This window comes from Trematomus bernacchii, unplaced genomic scaffold, assembly GCF_902827165.1.
Source record: "Trematomus bernacchii unplaced genomic scaffold, fTreBer1.1, whole genome shotgun sequence".
NCBI classification, from domain to species: Eukaryota; Metazoa; Chordata; class Actinopteri; order Perciformes; family Nototheniidae; genus Trematomus; species Trematomus bernacchii.
This window is the reverse complement of record NW_022988043.1, coordinates 8,093,448-8,111,099: the sequence shown is the minus strand read 5'-3', so window position 1 is coordinate 8,111,099 and position 17,652 is coordinate 8,093,448. Positions and strand designations below refer to the sequence as shown.

General features: G+C 40.2%; 1 protein-coding gene across 3 annotated transcripts in view; it reads right to left on the bottom strand.

Annotated features, from left to right (window-relative positions):
- dock8 (dedicator of cytokinesis 8) overlaps nucleotides 1-14,707 on the bottom strand; it is a 50,642-nt gene extending 35,935 nt beyond the window's left edge. For 2 of the 3 annotated variants that reach the window (XM_034118687.1, XM_034118688.1), the window contains exons 1-5: nucleotides 14,505-14,707; nucleotides 7,600-7,699; nucleotides 3,166-3,341; nucleotides 2,591-2,662; nucleotides 1,922-2,033 (exon numbers count right to left, since the gene is read on the bottom strand). In XM_034118687.1, coding sequence (XP_033974578.1) covers nucleotides 1,922-2,033; nucleotides 2,591-2,662; nucleotides 3,166-3,341; nucleotides 7,600-7,699; nucleotides 14,505-14,557 — 513 coding nt within the window. In that variant the 5' untranslated portion in view covers nucleotides 14,558-14,707. Of the gene's footprint in view, nucleotides 1-1,921; nucleotides 2,034-2,590; nucleotides 2,663-3,165; nucleotides 3,342-5,559; nucleotides 5,848-7,599; nucleotides 7,700-14,504 lie in introns of those variants that run through there. The other variant, XM_034118689.1, reaches the window with a different exon arrangement.
- Between the last annotated feature and the right edge of the window lie 2,945 nt (nucleotides 14,708-17,652).

Here is a 17,652-nt window from a genome sequence, read left to right as displayed (position 1 = left end):
TTTCTGGCATGCAGCTCATGGGAAGCCCGCAGCAGTAATAAGGGTCTTTTGGTTTGGGTGATTAACCAGAATTGAAAAGGATGGGGGTACAGGAGGGGGCTGGTGAGGCTGGGTGGTGGTGAGGAATGGCTGGGAGTGGGTGCTGACTGGGACTTGGATTGGCTGGGACTGCTCGATGCTGGGAGCAATAGATTTAGCCAATTTGAGACAAAAGAGCTAGAGAGAGAGAGTGGGAAGTGAGGTAGGATGGGAACTTGGCTCGAAATAATGTCAGTCGACTACTGAGGCAGGGATCCGTAATGAAAGTAGAGGAATGAGGCACACAGACAAAAGCTACTGATATGAAAACTGTGCAGTGTATAAAGAAACAAATAAATACCACATATTTAACCACAACTTCTCACAGATTGTCTATCTTAACACAAAGAGGGGATGAGAGTTAGTGGTTAATATTCAAATTTAGATCTGAGTGAACTTGAAAGATCCTAGCCATAGTGGATAGAGTGATAGGAATAACAAAATGCTGTTTTGTGCACTATTGAAGCACCCCCCACCCCAGTTTCCCACTCCTCCCTCACATTTCACAACCAGTGTTGTTGTTTCTCTGAGGCCTTGATCAGTATGTACTGCCATACTGCTCTCACTTAATGTCCTTCCTCTCACAAAACACTCAGGCCGTTTCTCAATCGCGAGGATGCTTGCTTGGTAGCACAGCCGAGCCGAGCATCTTGCTTCAGAAGCGAGGCAAGAATACTTCCTGGCATTCGGAAAACAAAGAGTGGAACAGGCTAGCAAGTGTGCAGGTGTGCGTCATATGAGAGGCCCCGCCTTACATCTTCCGCCACAGATTTAGGGAAATTGGTCCATGCGCAAAGCATTGTGGGGATTTTAAGGACGCAAAGTCTACCCATGTGCAGCCTCGAAATTTCCCCCAAACCAAGGACGCGGCCTCGGTGGAATTCCAAGTATGCTGGAGATTGGAACAGTCCTTCGGCGGCACTCGAGGACGTAGCATCCTTGAAATATTGGCTTGGAAGCCAATATCCTCGCGATTGAGAAACGGCCACAGTTTAACTGAGTGCAACATGTCGGCATTCAAGGACAACGTTTTTTTTGTACTGTAGTTCTGCTACAAAATGTGGGAAATGTACTTATTTGCTCTTTTAGATTAGAAAATCTAGTATAGAGCAAAAGACAATAGACTATTTAAGTGACAGAGGTGTAACAGCTTGGCTTTCACCTACCAGCACTTGCAAAGTTAATTATTAAAGTGTTGTACCTTGCTGTTTTATTTGTTAATATTTTATGTGGTATGCATCTTAACTTTTATGCCCCCGGGCAGCACACATTGTAATTTGTTTTATTTTCAACCAATTTACAAAAAAGGGGAAAACTATTCTTATATAGGAGTATAGGTGCTGGTAGGGTAACCACTGCTAGCACTAGCTTCACATATGAGTGAATGTTATAAGGCAAACATTTTCTATGCATTAAAAAAGGGTATTTCTCAAAATGTAAATCTACTTCTCTACAATTGGACTCTTCAAATCTATAAAGATAATATTATAGCTACTAAGCTGTAAGAGAACTGTAATATTTTCTTTTGTTTGTTCTTACTTGAATGAAATCTACTCAGGTGATTTCATGCCTCACTGTTAACAACAAGCACATATAGAAAGATCTGATAAAACATTACTCATGCATAGTAGCAGACTGACACAACAGCAGCAAGACCGGTCTTTAGAAATGTTGAGGACAAAAGTGACAGAAGAAGCAAAGTGAGGAATGGTTTCAATGTGGCAACGCTGCACGCCACACTGCACAAGACCAGCTCTGAAGAAGGCAACACTTCTTCTTTATTAGGTAGCAAACAGTCAGAATGTAACTGTGTGTGTGTGTGTGCTTTGTTTGTGCTTCTTACTGGCTTCGGTTGGTTGTCTGATGGCTCCACGTCGGACTCAAAGGTTTGTTTCCGAAGGAGTTTGTGTAGACCTTCCCGCTCCGAATACGCACTCCAGCCATCGCCCTGGCACCTTCACAAACACAACACACAAACACCAGGTCAAAGAACCAGACAGCCGAACACATAAAAAACAACATGCATGTTACAGCTGATACACCTCTGCACTTCTAATCAAACCAGATAACAACAAAAACAGAAGCCTTACGCAACACAGTCACAGCGTGTGTGTGTGTGTGTGTATTGCATGCAAGTGTTTGAGTGGTAGAGAGAGAGAGCGAGCACTACAATGTATCAGACAGACGAGGCCAGTGTTTAATCTTTATCAGGCTCTCTCAGGCCTTGTGTTTCCTGTTTCACAGACACATTCAACTTTTGAAGCAGTTGGCACCTGTTGCAGTGTGACAGCTAAGATACCGGCGTGGGCATCTTTATGTGATTTTGGTGATCTTAGTTTAAAAATAAATCAGCTTGGAGTTACTTTTTCTAAATTGTATACTCCAAATATAGATCAACCTTTGTAATTTTAGGGTTTCTATGTGAAACCAAACAGTGTGTAAAGCAGCTGCTCTTCTGAGAGTCCTAAAAACTCACTCTGTAACTGTTGTGTTTATTCAGAGGAAAATGTACCTTCTCGAGACCAGAAGCCACGGCTGAATGTAACTTTTGACGCAGTCTCTCACATGAGGATCCAACTCCAGTCTAAGAAGAGAAGGACAAGCAGGATAAGAAGACACACATTATCATGTAGACACAAGGGCAAACATTTGTAACGAAAATCTTTGAATTCCTCCTCTATCTTAATCTGTACTCATGGTCAAGGTGCGGGACAAGTGAATGCTCAGAATAAGCTAACAACACGTGACAGCAGAATAACTTTACACTGACAACACTGAAGGCATTTACAAAATGCCTCATCTGAGATTGTAACTTCTTCTTATTCTGCAAATTCATATATTCTCCTAAAAACTTAGTGGACATATTTTGTATTTGTACACCTGATGTATGCCAAATAACAAAATCATTTTAGAAGGTTTTTCAACTTTCTTTATCTATGCTTCTGATCCTTTTCCCCATTTCGTTATTCCTAATTAAGTAACTTTTATGCATCTTTCTGTTCATGTTTTTGCCAGGAAGCTCGCTATCACTCAGATTTCAAGTTGGTAGCTGTACAGTTTGAAGATGTCAGACATCCTGTGACTCACCCATCTTCAGGGACAGAGTGTCTCGCAGTGCGGCACTCCTTCTCCACCTGATCCACCTTCAGGTCATCCTCAGGGAAGTCTCCAAGTTCCTGCATCAGGGTAGAGTCTCCACTCTTTAGCTGTGACATCAGGAATTCCTCCAGGTCTAAGGGCTCCACTGCTTCATAGGACTGAGGCTGCAGAATAAAGGGATGGAGGAAATGAAGAATTAGGACACACAGCACCAAATACTATGATATAATGAAGCTTTGGGTAATTATATTTGTAGTTTAAAAGAGTTAAGTGGGTGAAAAGGAAGTTGGATATTAATTATTTACAAGGAAAGCATTAATGGCATAAATCAAGGCATTGCTTCAGATTGGTCTAAGGAGGTTTAGGGTAAAGTATTTGAAAAAGACAAAATATGAAATAGATGAATTAGTTTGGGAAAGCTTAATGTGAGGAGTTTTTACAGTCCACATAGTAAAGAGGCAAGGACAAAGAAAACAAACGAAGAGAGGAAATATGGGACCAAACAAGTTGAATCATGACTATTTCCCAATACATCTTACCTGTAGAGGTACAAAAGATTAGAGAACAATCGCAAATAGAAACTAGAACAAACTTGCGTAAGACAGCAGGCAGAGTTTTTTCTATGAACCTATTTTTAGGCAGAATATATTTCAGCCCCCAATGCTCCAGCTGATCAAAGGAAAAGCTGTAATCACTTTTATGTACAGTAACAAAGGCTGAAATTGTCATTTGGGTCTTGGAATCAGTACATTTTGTTCAAATCATCAGTGCACTCATGAGACAAACTCCAAGGTGCACTTAAAGGGGAGCAACAGACTGATTTTGTGTCATTAGGAAGAGCATGCTGAAAAAAGAAAACAAGTGATGAGATAACGCCCAGCTGGCTCCACAAAAGGGACCTGCATGGAGCAGGTGTTTCTGTGAAGAGTGCCATCAAACTTGGCAGACCAATCTGATTACAGTCAGAAGGTTGTAGCTAATGTAGCTTCAGAATAAACTTATACCACAATAAAATTATGAAAGATTTTCAAAATGACTATAATTACATGAACATACAGGAAGCATTGTATATGTTGAGCTACTTCTGGAGGACAGAGACTATCCAGGCACTATCCAAAAAGAATAATAAACCTTGTTTAATCTTGCACAGGCATTTGCATGACAAACAGGCAGTGTGTGAAAGACTGAATGTAAAAGAAAGTGTGTGTACGGGAGACAGAGAGGGGATAAAGAGAAGAATACAGAGAACGAAACAGGCCAACAGCAGACACACATCACATAATATGAACACAGAGAGGGGTAGAGATGACTACAGCAACACGATGAGTCACTGCAGTACTCAACTTTTAAAAGCCAAGCAAATTCCATTTGCCTACAGACATGTTTTTGCACATCAATTCACCCTAAGGTGTATCTTCTCTGCTGAGCTATCAAGAGCAAATTGTACCACATGCGTAAGTATTAGCATGCAACACAAGAACGAATACACAGACAGCCAGGTGAACCAAATGTATTATTATTATGTTAAATGACAGGTCTGCACTGTAGATGAAACCGACCACTCCCTTATATACAGGAGGCGTAAACCATAGTGCCTCTCTACTGGCAGTTAGGTATTTCCTAATTATTTTTTTTAACATTGGGGTTTTTTGTGCTTCTACATGCCCCTCGTAGTACCAAAGAGGAAATAAAAATAAATCCTGTGTTATTCTGGATGTTCTTTTAACTGTTCATGGTCATGGCTGTTGAAACCATGTCAGTGTCTTCTTAAAATGAATAATCAAATAAACAAAACAAAAAAAGCTTTCCCTGGCCTCACAGTTCAAACAATCACTGTAGCATGGCCCCTTTTTCTTGTTTGGTATGGAGGCTAACAAAAACAAATGAATGCAAATCTATGCATGCCTCTGATCAGCGCCTGCTGCTCTGTGGAGTCGTGAGAGTTGCCAGCAAGAAAACCACCTCTCCTTGCCAAACAACAGCCACACTTTATTTCATCTTATTGGTCATTGGTTATAATAAAAGTGATGCCTTTGCAACTATTTAGGGGAATGGTGTTTTTTACCTGTAGGAAGCATTGTAATCAACAACTAAGACAATTCTGTGCAGACTCACAATAAATAAATAAAAAGACAAATCTTTAAATCCAATTACTATTTTAAAATCCATGCACCTACCAAAATCACTATTCTCAAAGACATTGGTAAACATTAGCAGGGATGGAAAACAGACATGTAAAGAAGTCATGAGAAACAAGATTCTTTCAAAATGCAAACCCATTTGACTTCAATCACAAAGTTAAAGACAATCAAGATTACCAATCATCTCATTCTAAAGTCTGAATAAACTACAGTAGAGCTCATCCAGAGATTGTAGACTTACCCTGCTTTAAACGGAAAACTGCACCAAAAAAAGGAAGCGTACAAAATGGCGCACTCCGGATACGGGAACCTACAGTGTGCACCTACTGACTTTTTGTTGAAACTAAGCCACAGCGCAGTGCACAGATCCTCTTTGAAATGATGCTCATATTCCTAGAAGCTAGGAACTTCAGCAGATGTGAGAGGAAACAATGGCATTACCAAAAGTGGAAGAAGGGTTTATAGCGAATCAGAATGAATGTTCAAGTTGAGTCTGACTTTTCTAACCCACAAAATGTTTTGACAACAGTTTCGTAGCGTTCAGGCAAAGTGTCTTGCATTTCAGAGTTGAAAGGGGGAAACCACAAGACATTAGAGGAAGTGACATCAAGCGAGGCGTCCCTCCATCAACCGGTGTTTCAACAGACAGGAACTGAAACTACAGACACACACAAATGCTCGCTGCTTATACACACACACTCACACACACACAGGCGCTGCACACATGCTAAAAAAAAACACATGCAGATTTTCTACTTAATCTCTCAATTTGTATATTAAACCTAATACACGGATCAACTTTCCTCTAAAAATAGCAGGAGAGTAATAGAGAGGGAGAATTGTGGTAATCAACAAAGTGATCCGTGTCACAAGTGAAGCAATAAACATCCCTCCCTCATTTCAACAAACATCCCTCCCTCATCCATGCGCTAGACGTGACTGCTGAATAATGGGAAACTATCATCCAGGAGATTAGAGAATTCAAATCCCTCTCCCGCATCCCAAATCCAGCCATATTAAAGATGTGCTTGTGTAAGCTGCAAGGTAAGCAGGCCCCATCCAGTGCCTGTCGGTAGCCAAGGCACTGACCCATTTCCCAAGCAGGTTAAAGATTAACCCTGTTGCATGCTGCCAGCTGGGTGGGGATGGATGGTCCAAGTGCTCCTCCTCAAACCCTGTCAGCTGACAAGCTCAAGGATCATCACTGGGTAAGTATCGAAAGGCTTCGGCTCGTCATGCACACAGATATGTCAGGAGACTTAGTGCCTGAGAGCTTTAGGAAACTTAAAATGAGAGATGTAGGGTGGCAGAGAGAGGAGAAATGTGAGGGAAAGACAGAAATAGAAAAAAGCAGGAAGACTGACAGAGGAATAAACGAATGTGGGAGGCGGAGACAGAGGTTCAGAGGGTAACACAGAGAGACTTAAGAGTGCAGTGGTAACAAATCCCTGCAAAGGATTACTTTGCATCATTCTGTCTGCTTGCTTAAGGGAGCAGGAACACTCACTGTCTGCTAGGATTCAACTGAGGAGGCAAGATAACTACTGTAATATGATTCAACCCTCTGCAAAAACTAAGGAATACTTAGATTTGAATCCCTGCTAAATCAAAGAACAGGAAGTGTCAGCCAAGTTTTAACAGAAGCATGTGAAGTCATGACAGAGCCCTCATCTCATCTATTGTAAGAGGAAGAAATACTCTTCCTGAAAAACACAACTCAGCTCTTTGCAGACAGCTGTTCTTGCAAATGCAGTAACTTGTGTTGTGGCAGAATTTCTGATTCAAATATAATCTTCGAGACTCAGAGACATCACACTGAGTCAGGCATGCTCAGCACTAATGACAGCTAAGAGGATGTGAAGAAGATATGCTTATATCCTTTTGGTGGTGCAAACATAAACACTCAACTTTGTGAGTGCAGTATTAGAGGAACCACTGCACCTAGCCTTACATCATTAAGTGAAGCAACATTATGTAACAGTTTGCAATTTAAGTCTGCTCACCTTCTTAAACAAACCTTAAATGTTAAACAGCAGCATATGCTACTATGTGCATAAAAAAGACATTTACATTTTTACGTTATTGGGTAAAATAATCCTCACATTGCGTACTTTCCTTTCTGAAACCTGCCTGCAGCTGATGGCACATGATAGCATGCAAATAACAGATAATGCTAGGTGACTGTAAACATACCGTATACTGTATCATGTGACAAATACCTGCTGGACAAGAATAACTTCATTCAAAAGCCAATGAATTTCTTCCATAGAATAAAGCTCACCACAGTTAGGTACACCGAGGCCGAAGCGTTGGAGCTGGTTCGGCTGTGTTGAGAAACATTGTTCCCTCCGAAGTGTCGTCTGATCTCAGCAGAAGAGTGTCTGGAAAAAACATGGAAACACATACAGATACATAAGGGGTTGTGTTCAGGAGGCAGATGATACTAGTTGCTACACCAGCATGACATAGTTGTGGGTATAAACTGTATTACTTCTAAAAAAAACATCTACAACCTCATGTAAAACCTTTTATACAATTCGACAGACATGCACACAGTGTATCTTAATGAGAGATGCAACACTAATTCCACCATTGTTACCACTCTGATTAGTTTAAATTGGTCTGTCATGGTAATTGCATTCAACCTGTTGTTCGCTTCTACAGAAGCAAATCTCTGCTCAGTATGTAAAGGCTTTGTGATGCTGGCAGCCATACAGGCAGTGGAATAAATATGGTGTCGTGATTTAAGGGTCAGACTGAGCAGGAAATCAACTTGACATAGGAATGGAGCAGTATTCAAATATATTGAGTAGTTGGGTATTTGGGTGTGTGGGTATTTGTGTGTGTGTGTGTGTGTGTGTGTGTGTGTGTGTGTGTGTGTGTGTGTGTGTGTGTGTGTGTGTGTGTGTGTGTGTGTGTGTGTGTGTGTGTGTGTGTGTGTGTGTGTGTGTGTGTGTGTGTGTGTGTGTGTGTGCGTGTGTGTGTGCGTGTGTGTGTGTGTTTGACTGGCTGTAGCCCTATTCAAAAAGAAGAGAACAGAGGATGACAAGAACAAAGCCAGAGTCTCAATTTGTTGCCCACATTTCATCTCAATGCTAAGTTGAGCTAGTACACTGTCTTTCTTTGTAAATAATCTACCATATCATTTCAGCCGGACCAAACTCTACACAATGACTGCTTTATTTTCTGCTGTTGAATGATGAAAGGCTAGTTTTGTGTGTATAAGCATGAGTATGTGTGTTTGCCATTTGTGTCTGTATGCTTTAGTTTGTGTGTCATTAAAATTGCTCATATTTGTATTTCCGCATGTGAGAATGTCAAAAACAGTTCACTGTAACATTGCCACGCAGGGGAGAGTTACAGGGGAGAGACTTAAGTAAGTGGGTCACATTCCCCAGCGCTTCCCCTGTGGTCAATCTCATGGGTTCATTAAGTCCCCAAAGCCATTGTTACGACAGCCCTGTCACTAATTACCACCACAAACCATAAACGCCAGTACAAGGGAGGAATACCATCCCAGCATGTCTGAACCAATGAGGCGGCATGAAGCATGTAAAGTCTGTAGAACAGCTTTATGCAAACCTCTGAAAACTCATATCATGTGTGTTATGAAGCAACACAACATCACCAAAGCAGGTGCTTTTTGGAAATTACAGTTCAATCTAAAAGACAATAATGAAGAATACAACACTCTCTGACATTCATGCACATTTTCTTTAACACGATTCCCTCCCTCCCTCCTGTCAATCCCATAACATGCTGAGTCAACACAATAACTGAATGCCAGAAGAGGTTATGGCATGGGTGGGAGAGTATACACATTTACACAAAGAGCAAGGTCCAGAAGCAGCACAATTGTGTTTACATACGTACATAGCTGCTTCATTGTCATTTAAAAATCTACAATGATGCAACAATATACAGAAATGCAGAACAATTCTAACGTGTGCAAAAGCTACTGTTACTACATCATTCTCCACATATAATTAACCCGTAGTCGACTGCCGGATGAAGGTGTACACCTTGTGTACACACATATCCTGCACATCAATAACACCCAATTGTTACGGAGATGTCTAAAAGGGATGTGCTTAGTAACGCTTAGTAAGACTTAGTAAGGCAATGTGTCAAATCACATAAGCCTGTGGAGATTAAAGAGGCTGTAGGTAAGGAACTAAAGCCCAAGAAAGCTTCAGGTCAACACAAAGAATGACACTCCTCACAGCTCCACCTCAGCAGGTATCTGGGGAGGAGTTATCGACAGGCCAGAGGTCTGACTTCTGTCTCAGACTCCCGTTTGGTCAGATTAGTTTTTTCAGTAGAATTTCTCACTTTGATTTGAGAATGGCTACTGCTGGGATTTATGCGACTGATGATATACACTGCTCATATTGTCTGGTGGGTGTATTGTACTTGTACCCAAGGCAATTTAAACCCTGTAAAACCTTCTTATAACTTTACTTCAAAAGAAACAGGCCCTACCCCGTGTGTAGACAAAACCCACAGCCACTTCACCACTAATAAGTGCCCTCCCTCTTTATCTTTCATTGCCACTAGAAAGACAAAGCTCAAAGCTTCATACATACCAACACATACTACAGAATGTTTATATTAAGGGATATTTGAATACACACATGCATCCACATTCTGACTGCTTAACAGCACTAATAGAGAAACAGCTTGTCACAGCACACTACATCTGTCATTCTCCTTAAAATGCCCCTGCCTCTGTGTTTTTGGTTACATAAAACCAAAGCGGCTTCTGTCATAAAAACAAAGGAAGAGCTTTGGATGTTGGTGATTCTGGTGAAATAATAGAAAAAGCAGCTTCTTTCATAAGCCTTGAATAAGACCGAACAAGTCAACATTTCTTGAAATGGATCAACCCAAAATACTTTAAAGAGGACAAATATTTGACAGTCAACAAAGCCTACAGTGCTTTTGCAGAGAGACCACATAAGTCAAGGTCATTGGTTAATAAATGTCAAGAAGACTGAATAGGAAAGGTTCAGTGGAAATGAGTATTACAATATTGTTTTAAAACAGATCTGATTCAGTCTGTAAAAACAGCGGGTAATGAAGTTGACTGCGTTGCTCTTGAAAGCAGCCTCAGGTCTGTGTGGCTCATCAAGGCACTGGGCTTAGGATCTGACATCTCTGAGAATGACCATAGTGGCATCCCCCATGAGGCATGTTGCTCAACACCAGCGTGAGGATGATAAATAAAATGTGATCAGACCCAGCAACAGTAAATCAGTGTAGGCTGCAACTTTAAGCTAACTGCACAAATATTACATGTTTCATCCTGAATCCCAAACATATTAAATGTACGATTCTAATTAAGGGAAATGTGTGCATTTCAAAATACTGTTTGTCACTATAACAAACTTCGAGGCCTGGGGATCAATGTGAAGCTCTGAAGATCTATTGCAAAATGTCCTCTGACATTTATATTGAAGTTATCAAGCCAGCATTCATCAGTTTGAATACACGCGTGATGCCAATGATTACCATTTTCCTTGTCTTTTTTGATTAAATATAATTAGAATAGGTAATCAACACTGATGAGGACTGCACTCTTTAAACAGCCGCTACCAGGAAATCCCTACCGACAGCAGACTCCAGCTATAAATCAGGGCTGATGACACATTTTTGGCACTAATATCCTGTTGTCTGTATGCATAAGAGCCCAACATAATTCATAACATGAATATCAATTGCAGCAAATACAGCATTGCTTTGTCATGTCGAAACTATTGCTACAACTAACGATTAAATCTGTCACACAGTGCTAATTAGATCATCCTGATCAGACAACATTGTCTCTTATTCAAAGACAAAGAGGAAGGCTAGAAGGCCAAATATGTTTAAACAATCCACATTTGACAAGGTTGCTTTGTAAGACCCTACCACTTCATGTTTTTATGAGATGTTAAACATACCTCTAATATGTCAGCAATCCTTTAGAATTGTTAGAGAATCATTTAATTGAATATCATCAGCTGCCAAACAGCTGTTTCATGTTCCTTAGACATTACAATTATACACTGCAGCATGCTAAAGAAGTATTGTTTTAAAGGTCTCCCAGCCAGGAAGTGTCAATGTGGCTTCGAGATATAAAACCTTTTATCATCCCCTCCCTATAGAGAGAGGCTGGCACGTCATGCTGTCTATGGCAGGCCTGCACTTGCTGTGTGTGCATATGGTTTTTTCCTTTCAGCATTTCTCAAATAATTGTCCAAGCAGTATTCAAATTGAATCCAGCTCTAAAACCGCAGTTGCATTCTTCTCATGGCTACATTTCTGATTAATAGTACCCCCCAGATAGCAAGATCTATAATTTTACTCATGATTATCGGTATTTACACCTCATGACGCAACACCTCGCCCGCATGCTACTCAGCCATGCAGTCTACAATTATCCTGAGTACCATCATTATTATCAGGGTGGGTTTGACCTTTAACTCCTTTAACTTCTGCTCTCCCCCATATGTCCTTAATCCCTCAGCTGAGCCAAAAAGAAACACAGGAAAACAGAAAGTGGTGTGGTGTTCATGAAAAGAGGAAGAAGACCAAAGGGATGCCCCCACAGCGTGTCTCATACTATCATATGTCTCCAGACTTAATGGGTCTTACTGCTATCAGCACCATCACGGCTTCCTGTCAAAGGGAGGCACGCACAAACACAGAAGTCATTTAGCAGGACTCAGGTCATGCCAGAAAAAAAGTGACACAACTTGAAACAACTTCTAGCTGAGTTTGAATGCTTTAACCCCGATTCATTAAACGTTTTTTTAGTAAGCTATACGTCTTTTTGACACCCAACCGACCCCATCACTAGATGGCCCACCAACAGCCATGAGGGTTAACAGATGTCATTAACCAGAGCCCACAGGAAATCAGATGTAACTCAATCTGGATCCCTCTGGCTCTTAGGAGTATTGAACGACAGAGGCCCCACGTCCACAGCTGTCCTCACACCTGTTACCATATGCTAGGACGCGATCTACTCAACAAAACTGTCACAGTTTTGAATAACACTGCGCTACCTTTTTTACTGACATATTCTCCCACATCTTCTCCATTCCTCTTTTTGAGTGCTTATGAAGAAACCCACATTTCCTGATATAAAACTGCCATGAGCTACAAAAAAAGTGAAGCGAAACCAAGTGTCCACAGTGTGCAGGATCTCCTTCACACTCCACAACGAATATATAGGGGTAGATATAACAACGTGTCACTGTCATTATTAACCCTGAAGCAGCAACACTTATACAAATATGAGATGAGTGTGTGGCTATCACCAGGTTTCCCGGCCTTCAACATATTGTATACTTCTATTTCAAACTGTTGAAATGTTCCTCTTTGTCTGTGTGAGGGTTTTGTTGTGTCTGTTGCCATGATTATAGTTTATTTATATCCATGGAGTAATGTTTAAAATAGTTTGACTAATGTGTGTATTCATGAGTTTTCAAACTACATAAATTGGGGCATATAGTGGCCTATAGGTAGATGCTGACCATGTCATCATAACAGAACACGGGTTGGGCCAAGTGTTGCACATAATCCTTCCTCTCTCTCATCATCATTTACTGTCACCTGTCAACTGTCCACCATAAAAAGGTTAAAATGATTACTCTGATAGTATTGACTGTCTGATCATTTCTATAGCTTGTACACTTATGTTGCTACTGCTCAGTCAATATACAACTGTTTTTTCTCCCTACAACTAAAAACAGAAGAATCACTGTCAACAGAGTGAACTACGTCTGTTGCATCATCACTTACTGGCTTTGCTGCTTCGCACTTTGCAGCCACTCATTCCACAACATCATGCTTTGCTACAGCACAGCATTTTCTAACCAGCCCGTCTGCTGTCTCATCACTGGATTCAGGCTGTGACCCAAGATCCTCACATCCCTCAGCAGCTGAGCTCAGCTCTGCACAGCAAGAGAGGATCCATGATTTCTTCTGGCTCTTCAAAATAAGAGTCAAGTGCGTTCACTTTGTCGTTGTTCTGGATGTTATTTTCCATGGAAAAAACAATTGAATGTGTGGAACTAGAGCTGAAATGATCAGACATTAATGGACAGCTATTTAGATTTAAAAGTAAAGTTGTACGTTTTTCAGAAGAAATGCTTGACATGTGCTTGATTCAGCTTTTCAATTGTGAGGATTTGCTCTGTTTTGTATCGTTGTATATGTAATAGTTGTTGTAGGACCAAAACAATTGACAATGTCAGCTTGAGAACTGTAATAATGTGGTTGGTAGTCTTCAGTGTATTTATAGATCTTATAGTAAAAACTATTAATAAAGAGAATAGCTAGAAGATTCATCAATAATTGTCTATACGTGCATCGTTACAAACCTTTAAAAGTGATCGTTCAAACTCATAATGCAAAAAAAACATTATTTTTCATTCCAAATACAAAGATTAAGTTAGTACACTTGGTGTGTTGCTGCAGAAACAAGGAAACATATTTTTGGTAAAGAGTGGTTTAGAGATATTATCAAATGGTGATTAAAACTGTGCTTCCTTCAAATACAAGATGTTCAAGACATCAAGTTTGACCTGCTCATACTGTCAGCCCTGGGGAAGCTTTATTTGCCTGTGCAGCAAAATCATAGGAAGTATTGTATTTGTTTGAATGACTTGTACTACAGAGGAGTCATGGTACACAATAGACTTCCATGTACATACTTCCTCCACACCTGGCCAGTGTCACAGCAGGAACTATGACCACATCGCTTCTTATAGCAGCTCTAAGGGCTAGTTAGACCTTTCACACCACAGGAAATGACCATTATAGAAACACCAGATACAGATTCGTCATCGTCATGAGGAGGAAAGGACTGATAAATACAGATGCATTCATGCTGGATCATATGGCTGCCACAAGCACCATAAGTTAACTATACTCTGTATTTATTTTTGAGATAAAGTTGGAAACAAGTTGGAAGTTAACTATCCTGTAGGCTGCCTTTTTTCCGGGACAATGTGAACTAACCTGCAGCATTAACATTCACAACATGTGGCTGCCTGCTCCCCTGTGGAATCCCCTCCGACTGTCAGGACCGAGCTCCCTCCCTCCTATCTCTCCGGGGAGGCACCAAGAGTTCACATTCACTCCTGAAACTCAACCTGATACTAAAACCACTGGAGCTAAGCTACGGGACGTGTTTACCTGTTGATTTTTAGAGCAAAAGCTCTCCGGTCTGCGCTATTCATTGAAGCCATGTGAGTGTGAAGTCCGGTTCCGCTGGCTCCGGTGTGTTCCCGCGGTCAGCCCGCCTCGCTGTCACCGACGCGCCGCTCCTTCTCCTCGCTACAGATCCACTGTCATGTCAACACTCGTGTTGCTAGCGCCGCGCAGCTTTCCTGGGTGTAAACTTCCGCATTTGATTTGAGCCATCCCGTGGAGAGAGAGAGAGAGAGAGAGAGGGAGAGGGAGGGCGGGAGAGAGGGGGGAGGGAGGGGATGATGGGACAGTCTGGATGAGACACGCGCGCTCCCTCGCTGCCGAGTTAAGCTTTTCGGTTTATGGAGCAGGCTTCTTCTCTCTCTCCCTCTCTGGGGTGTTAGTAGGCTTAGTAAGAGAAACTTTCAGAGGTGGGAGAAGTTCTCAGATCTTGTACTTGTTATAAAGCTTTGAATGGTTTAGGCCCAAAATATATGTCTGACCTACTGCTAAATTATGAACCATCCAGAACCCTCAGGTCTTCAGGGACTGGTCAGCTTTCTGTCCCCAGAGTCAGAACTAAACATGGTAAAGCAGCATTCAGTTATTATGCTCCGAATATCTGGAACAAACTCCCAGAAACCTGCAGGTCCGCTGCAACTCTTACTACTTTTAAATCCAGGCTGAAGACTTTTCTTTTTGCCGCTGCTTTTAATTGAACTATTCACATCTTAAACTGCACTGTAACTTTTAACTTTTATCCATGTATTTTTTCTTTTAATGTTTATTTTATTATCTTTCCTTTTTAATGACTGATTTTAAATGCCATTTTTAAAATGTCTTCCATTTTTGTAAAGCACTTTGAATTACCTTGTGTTGAAAGGTGCTATATAAATAAACTTGCCTTGCCTTGCCTTGCCTTAAGTAAAGGCAGAAGTACCAGAATGTAGGAATAGCCTACTACTCTGTTACAAGTAAAAGTCCTGCATTCAAAATGTTACTCAAGCTAAAGTACAACAATATTACCATAAAAATATACTTAAAGTACTCATTATGCGAATTGGCCCATTTCAGGATAATATATTATATGTTTTGATTATAATTATTGATGCATTCATGTGTTTATCAAAGGTGCAACTAACTTGAATTACTTTGTATGCTGCAGGGTACTAAAGTCTAAAGTCTTATTAATGTGTACAGTATGTTACATTGTTAAGCAAGCCTAATGTGCAAAGTAACCAAAGGTATTTAACAAATGTAAGTGGAGTAAAAGTACACTATTTACCTCTGAATTGTAGTGGTTTAGAAGTAGAAAGTAGCAAAAATAAAAAGGTAAAGTACAAGTCTCTCAAAATTGTACTTAAGTACAGAACTTGCGTAAATGTACTTAGCTACTTTACACCACTGGGAACTAAATATAGTTTCTGACCAGTAAAAATGAAATGACATAATAGGCCTAGTAGAGGAGAATGGGAAAATAATTTGTTTAAAAGTCCAGAAAAAGCAACAAATGTCTTCGCTGTAAAATCTAGTTTTAATCTGGGTAATAAATGTACCCTGCTGAAAAAACCAGCTTAGACCAATTTAGCTGGTCAGGCCTGACCAGCCAGTAGATATTAGGCTGGCCAGGATGGCTGGTTTAGCTGGTTTAGCTGGTGCACCACCAGCTAAACCAGTAACAATACTGTAACAATACAATAATTATACAAATAACAACCAACCTGCAAATCAACCTATACATCAAAATAGATATATTATCTAAAACAGGTGCATTTGATTTAAAATAAAAGTAATAAACAGAATTCAATATTTAAATGGTAACAAAAACAGTAACACTATGTATGCTAAGAAAAAGGCAACAAAGAAAGTGTTTTTTGTTTTTCCTTGTTCATGTCCATGTTTCCCGTTGTGTAGCGTCCAGCCTTTCCCAATCTGGCCTGCATTTATGTCTGTTGAAGCCACTTCTTGAAGCAAACTGAAAATAAATGTACAGATATAAGTACACTGTAAAAAGAAAACTTGACATTTACATTAACATTTGGGCTGCTGTGGTTGCCAGAACTTGACCGTTAAAGTATGGTAAAATACATTACAAATTACAGTTGGTTGGCATAGATGTTACAGTCAACAATTGCTTATGGTGAATTACAATGGCAAAAACAAATAGAGCTAGTGTACACGGTGCAGCTGTATTATCTGGGAAATAGAAGAATCGGATCAGGATTCGGTATTGGCAGACAATCAATATCAAATTAATCGGATCATTATTAGCATCAGCACTTGATCACCTTTGTCGACTTGCAGCCTAAATACAAAGATAACTCCACTCCTCTCCTACGACTCATACCTCTAATAAGCCTTGGTAGAACTAGTGTCCGAGTCATAGGATCCAGAACTGACTGAAGACATGTGGAACAGAGTCCCATACAGGCATGGTTCCATGTACAGGAAACTTTGAACAGGTGTTTTCATCTTTTCTGCCTGAAAATTCACAAGTTCTTGATCAGGTGTTTGATGGGGGCTGGCATGATCCTTTCTGCAGCGATGAATAAAGAAAACAAAGAAAACATTATTAATAATAGTAATGATGGTAACAACAATAATATTAGTTTAACTATTTATATAGCACTTACACAATTGCAAAGTGATTCTCACAACAAAAATAAAGAACAAAACAATATCAACAATAAAAAAACAAATTATTATAGGAATGTTAAGAGACAAAGAAATTATAAACATTCTAAGAGGCCGACTACAAAAGGTAGAATGGCTCTTGATGACATCAATGAGCAGTCCCAATAGATGCTGTTGTATAAAAAGAAATAGAATAGGTCCAGATTTCTTCTATTTTGTGTTGGATAATTTGTTTTATTGATTGCTGATGGATGTTAAGATGTGTTTTACAATTATAACAAAAAGATTATTGTAATTGGATTCAAAAAGATTGATAATCATAGTTTTAATAAAATCACTATCAATATAGGGTTTATTCAACAGCAGTAAAGCATTAAGTTGCTAAATTAACGTACACTGAACTGTAAAACAACTTACCACTATTTAGGAAAGGCTCTGATCAGGAGGGTTGACTAGTAGGACAGCAAAGAGGTGGGGGAGGTCTATGTCATGTACAACCATTGGTAGATGTTACACCTGA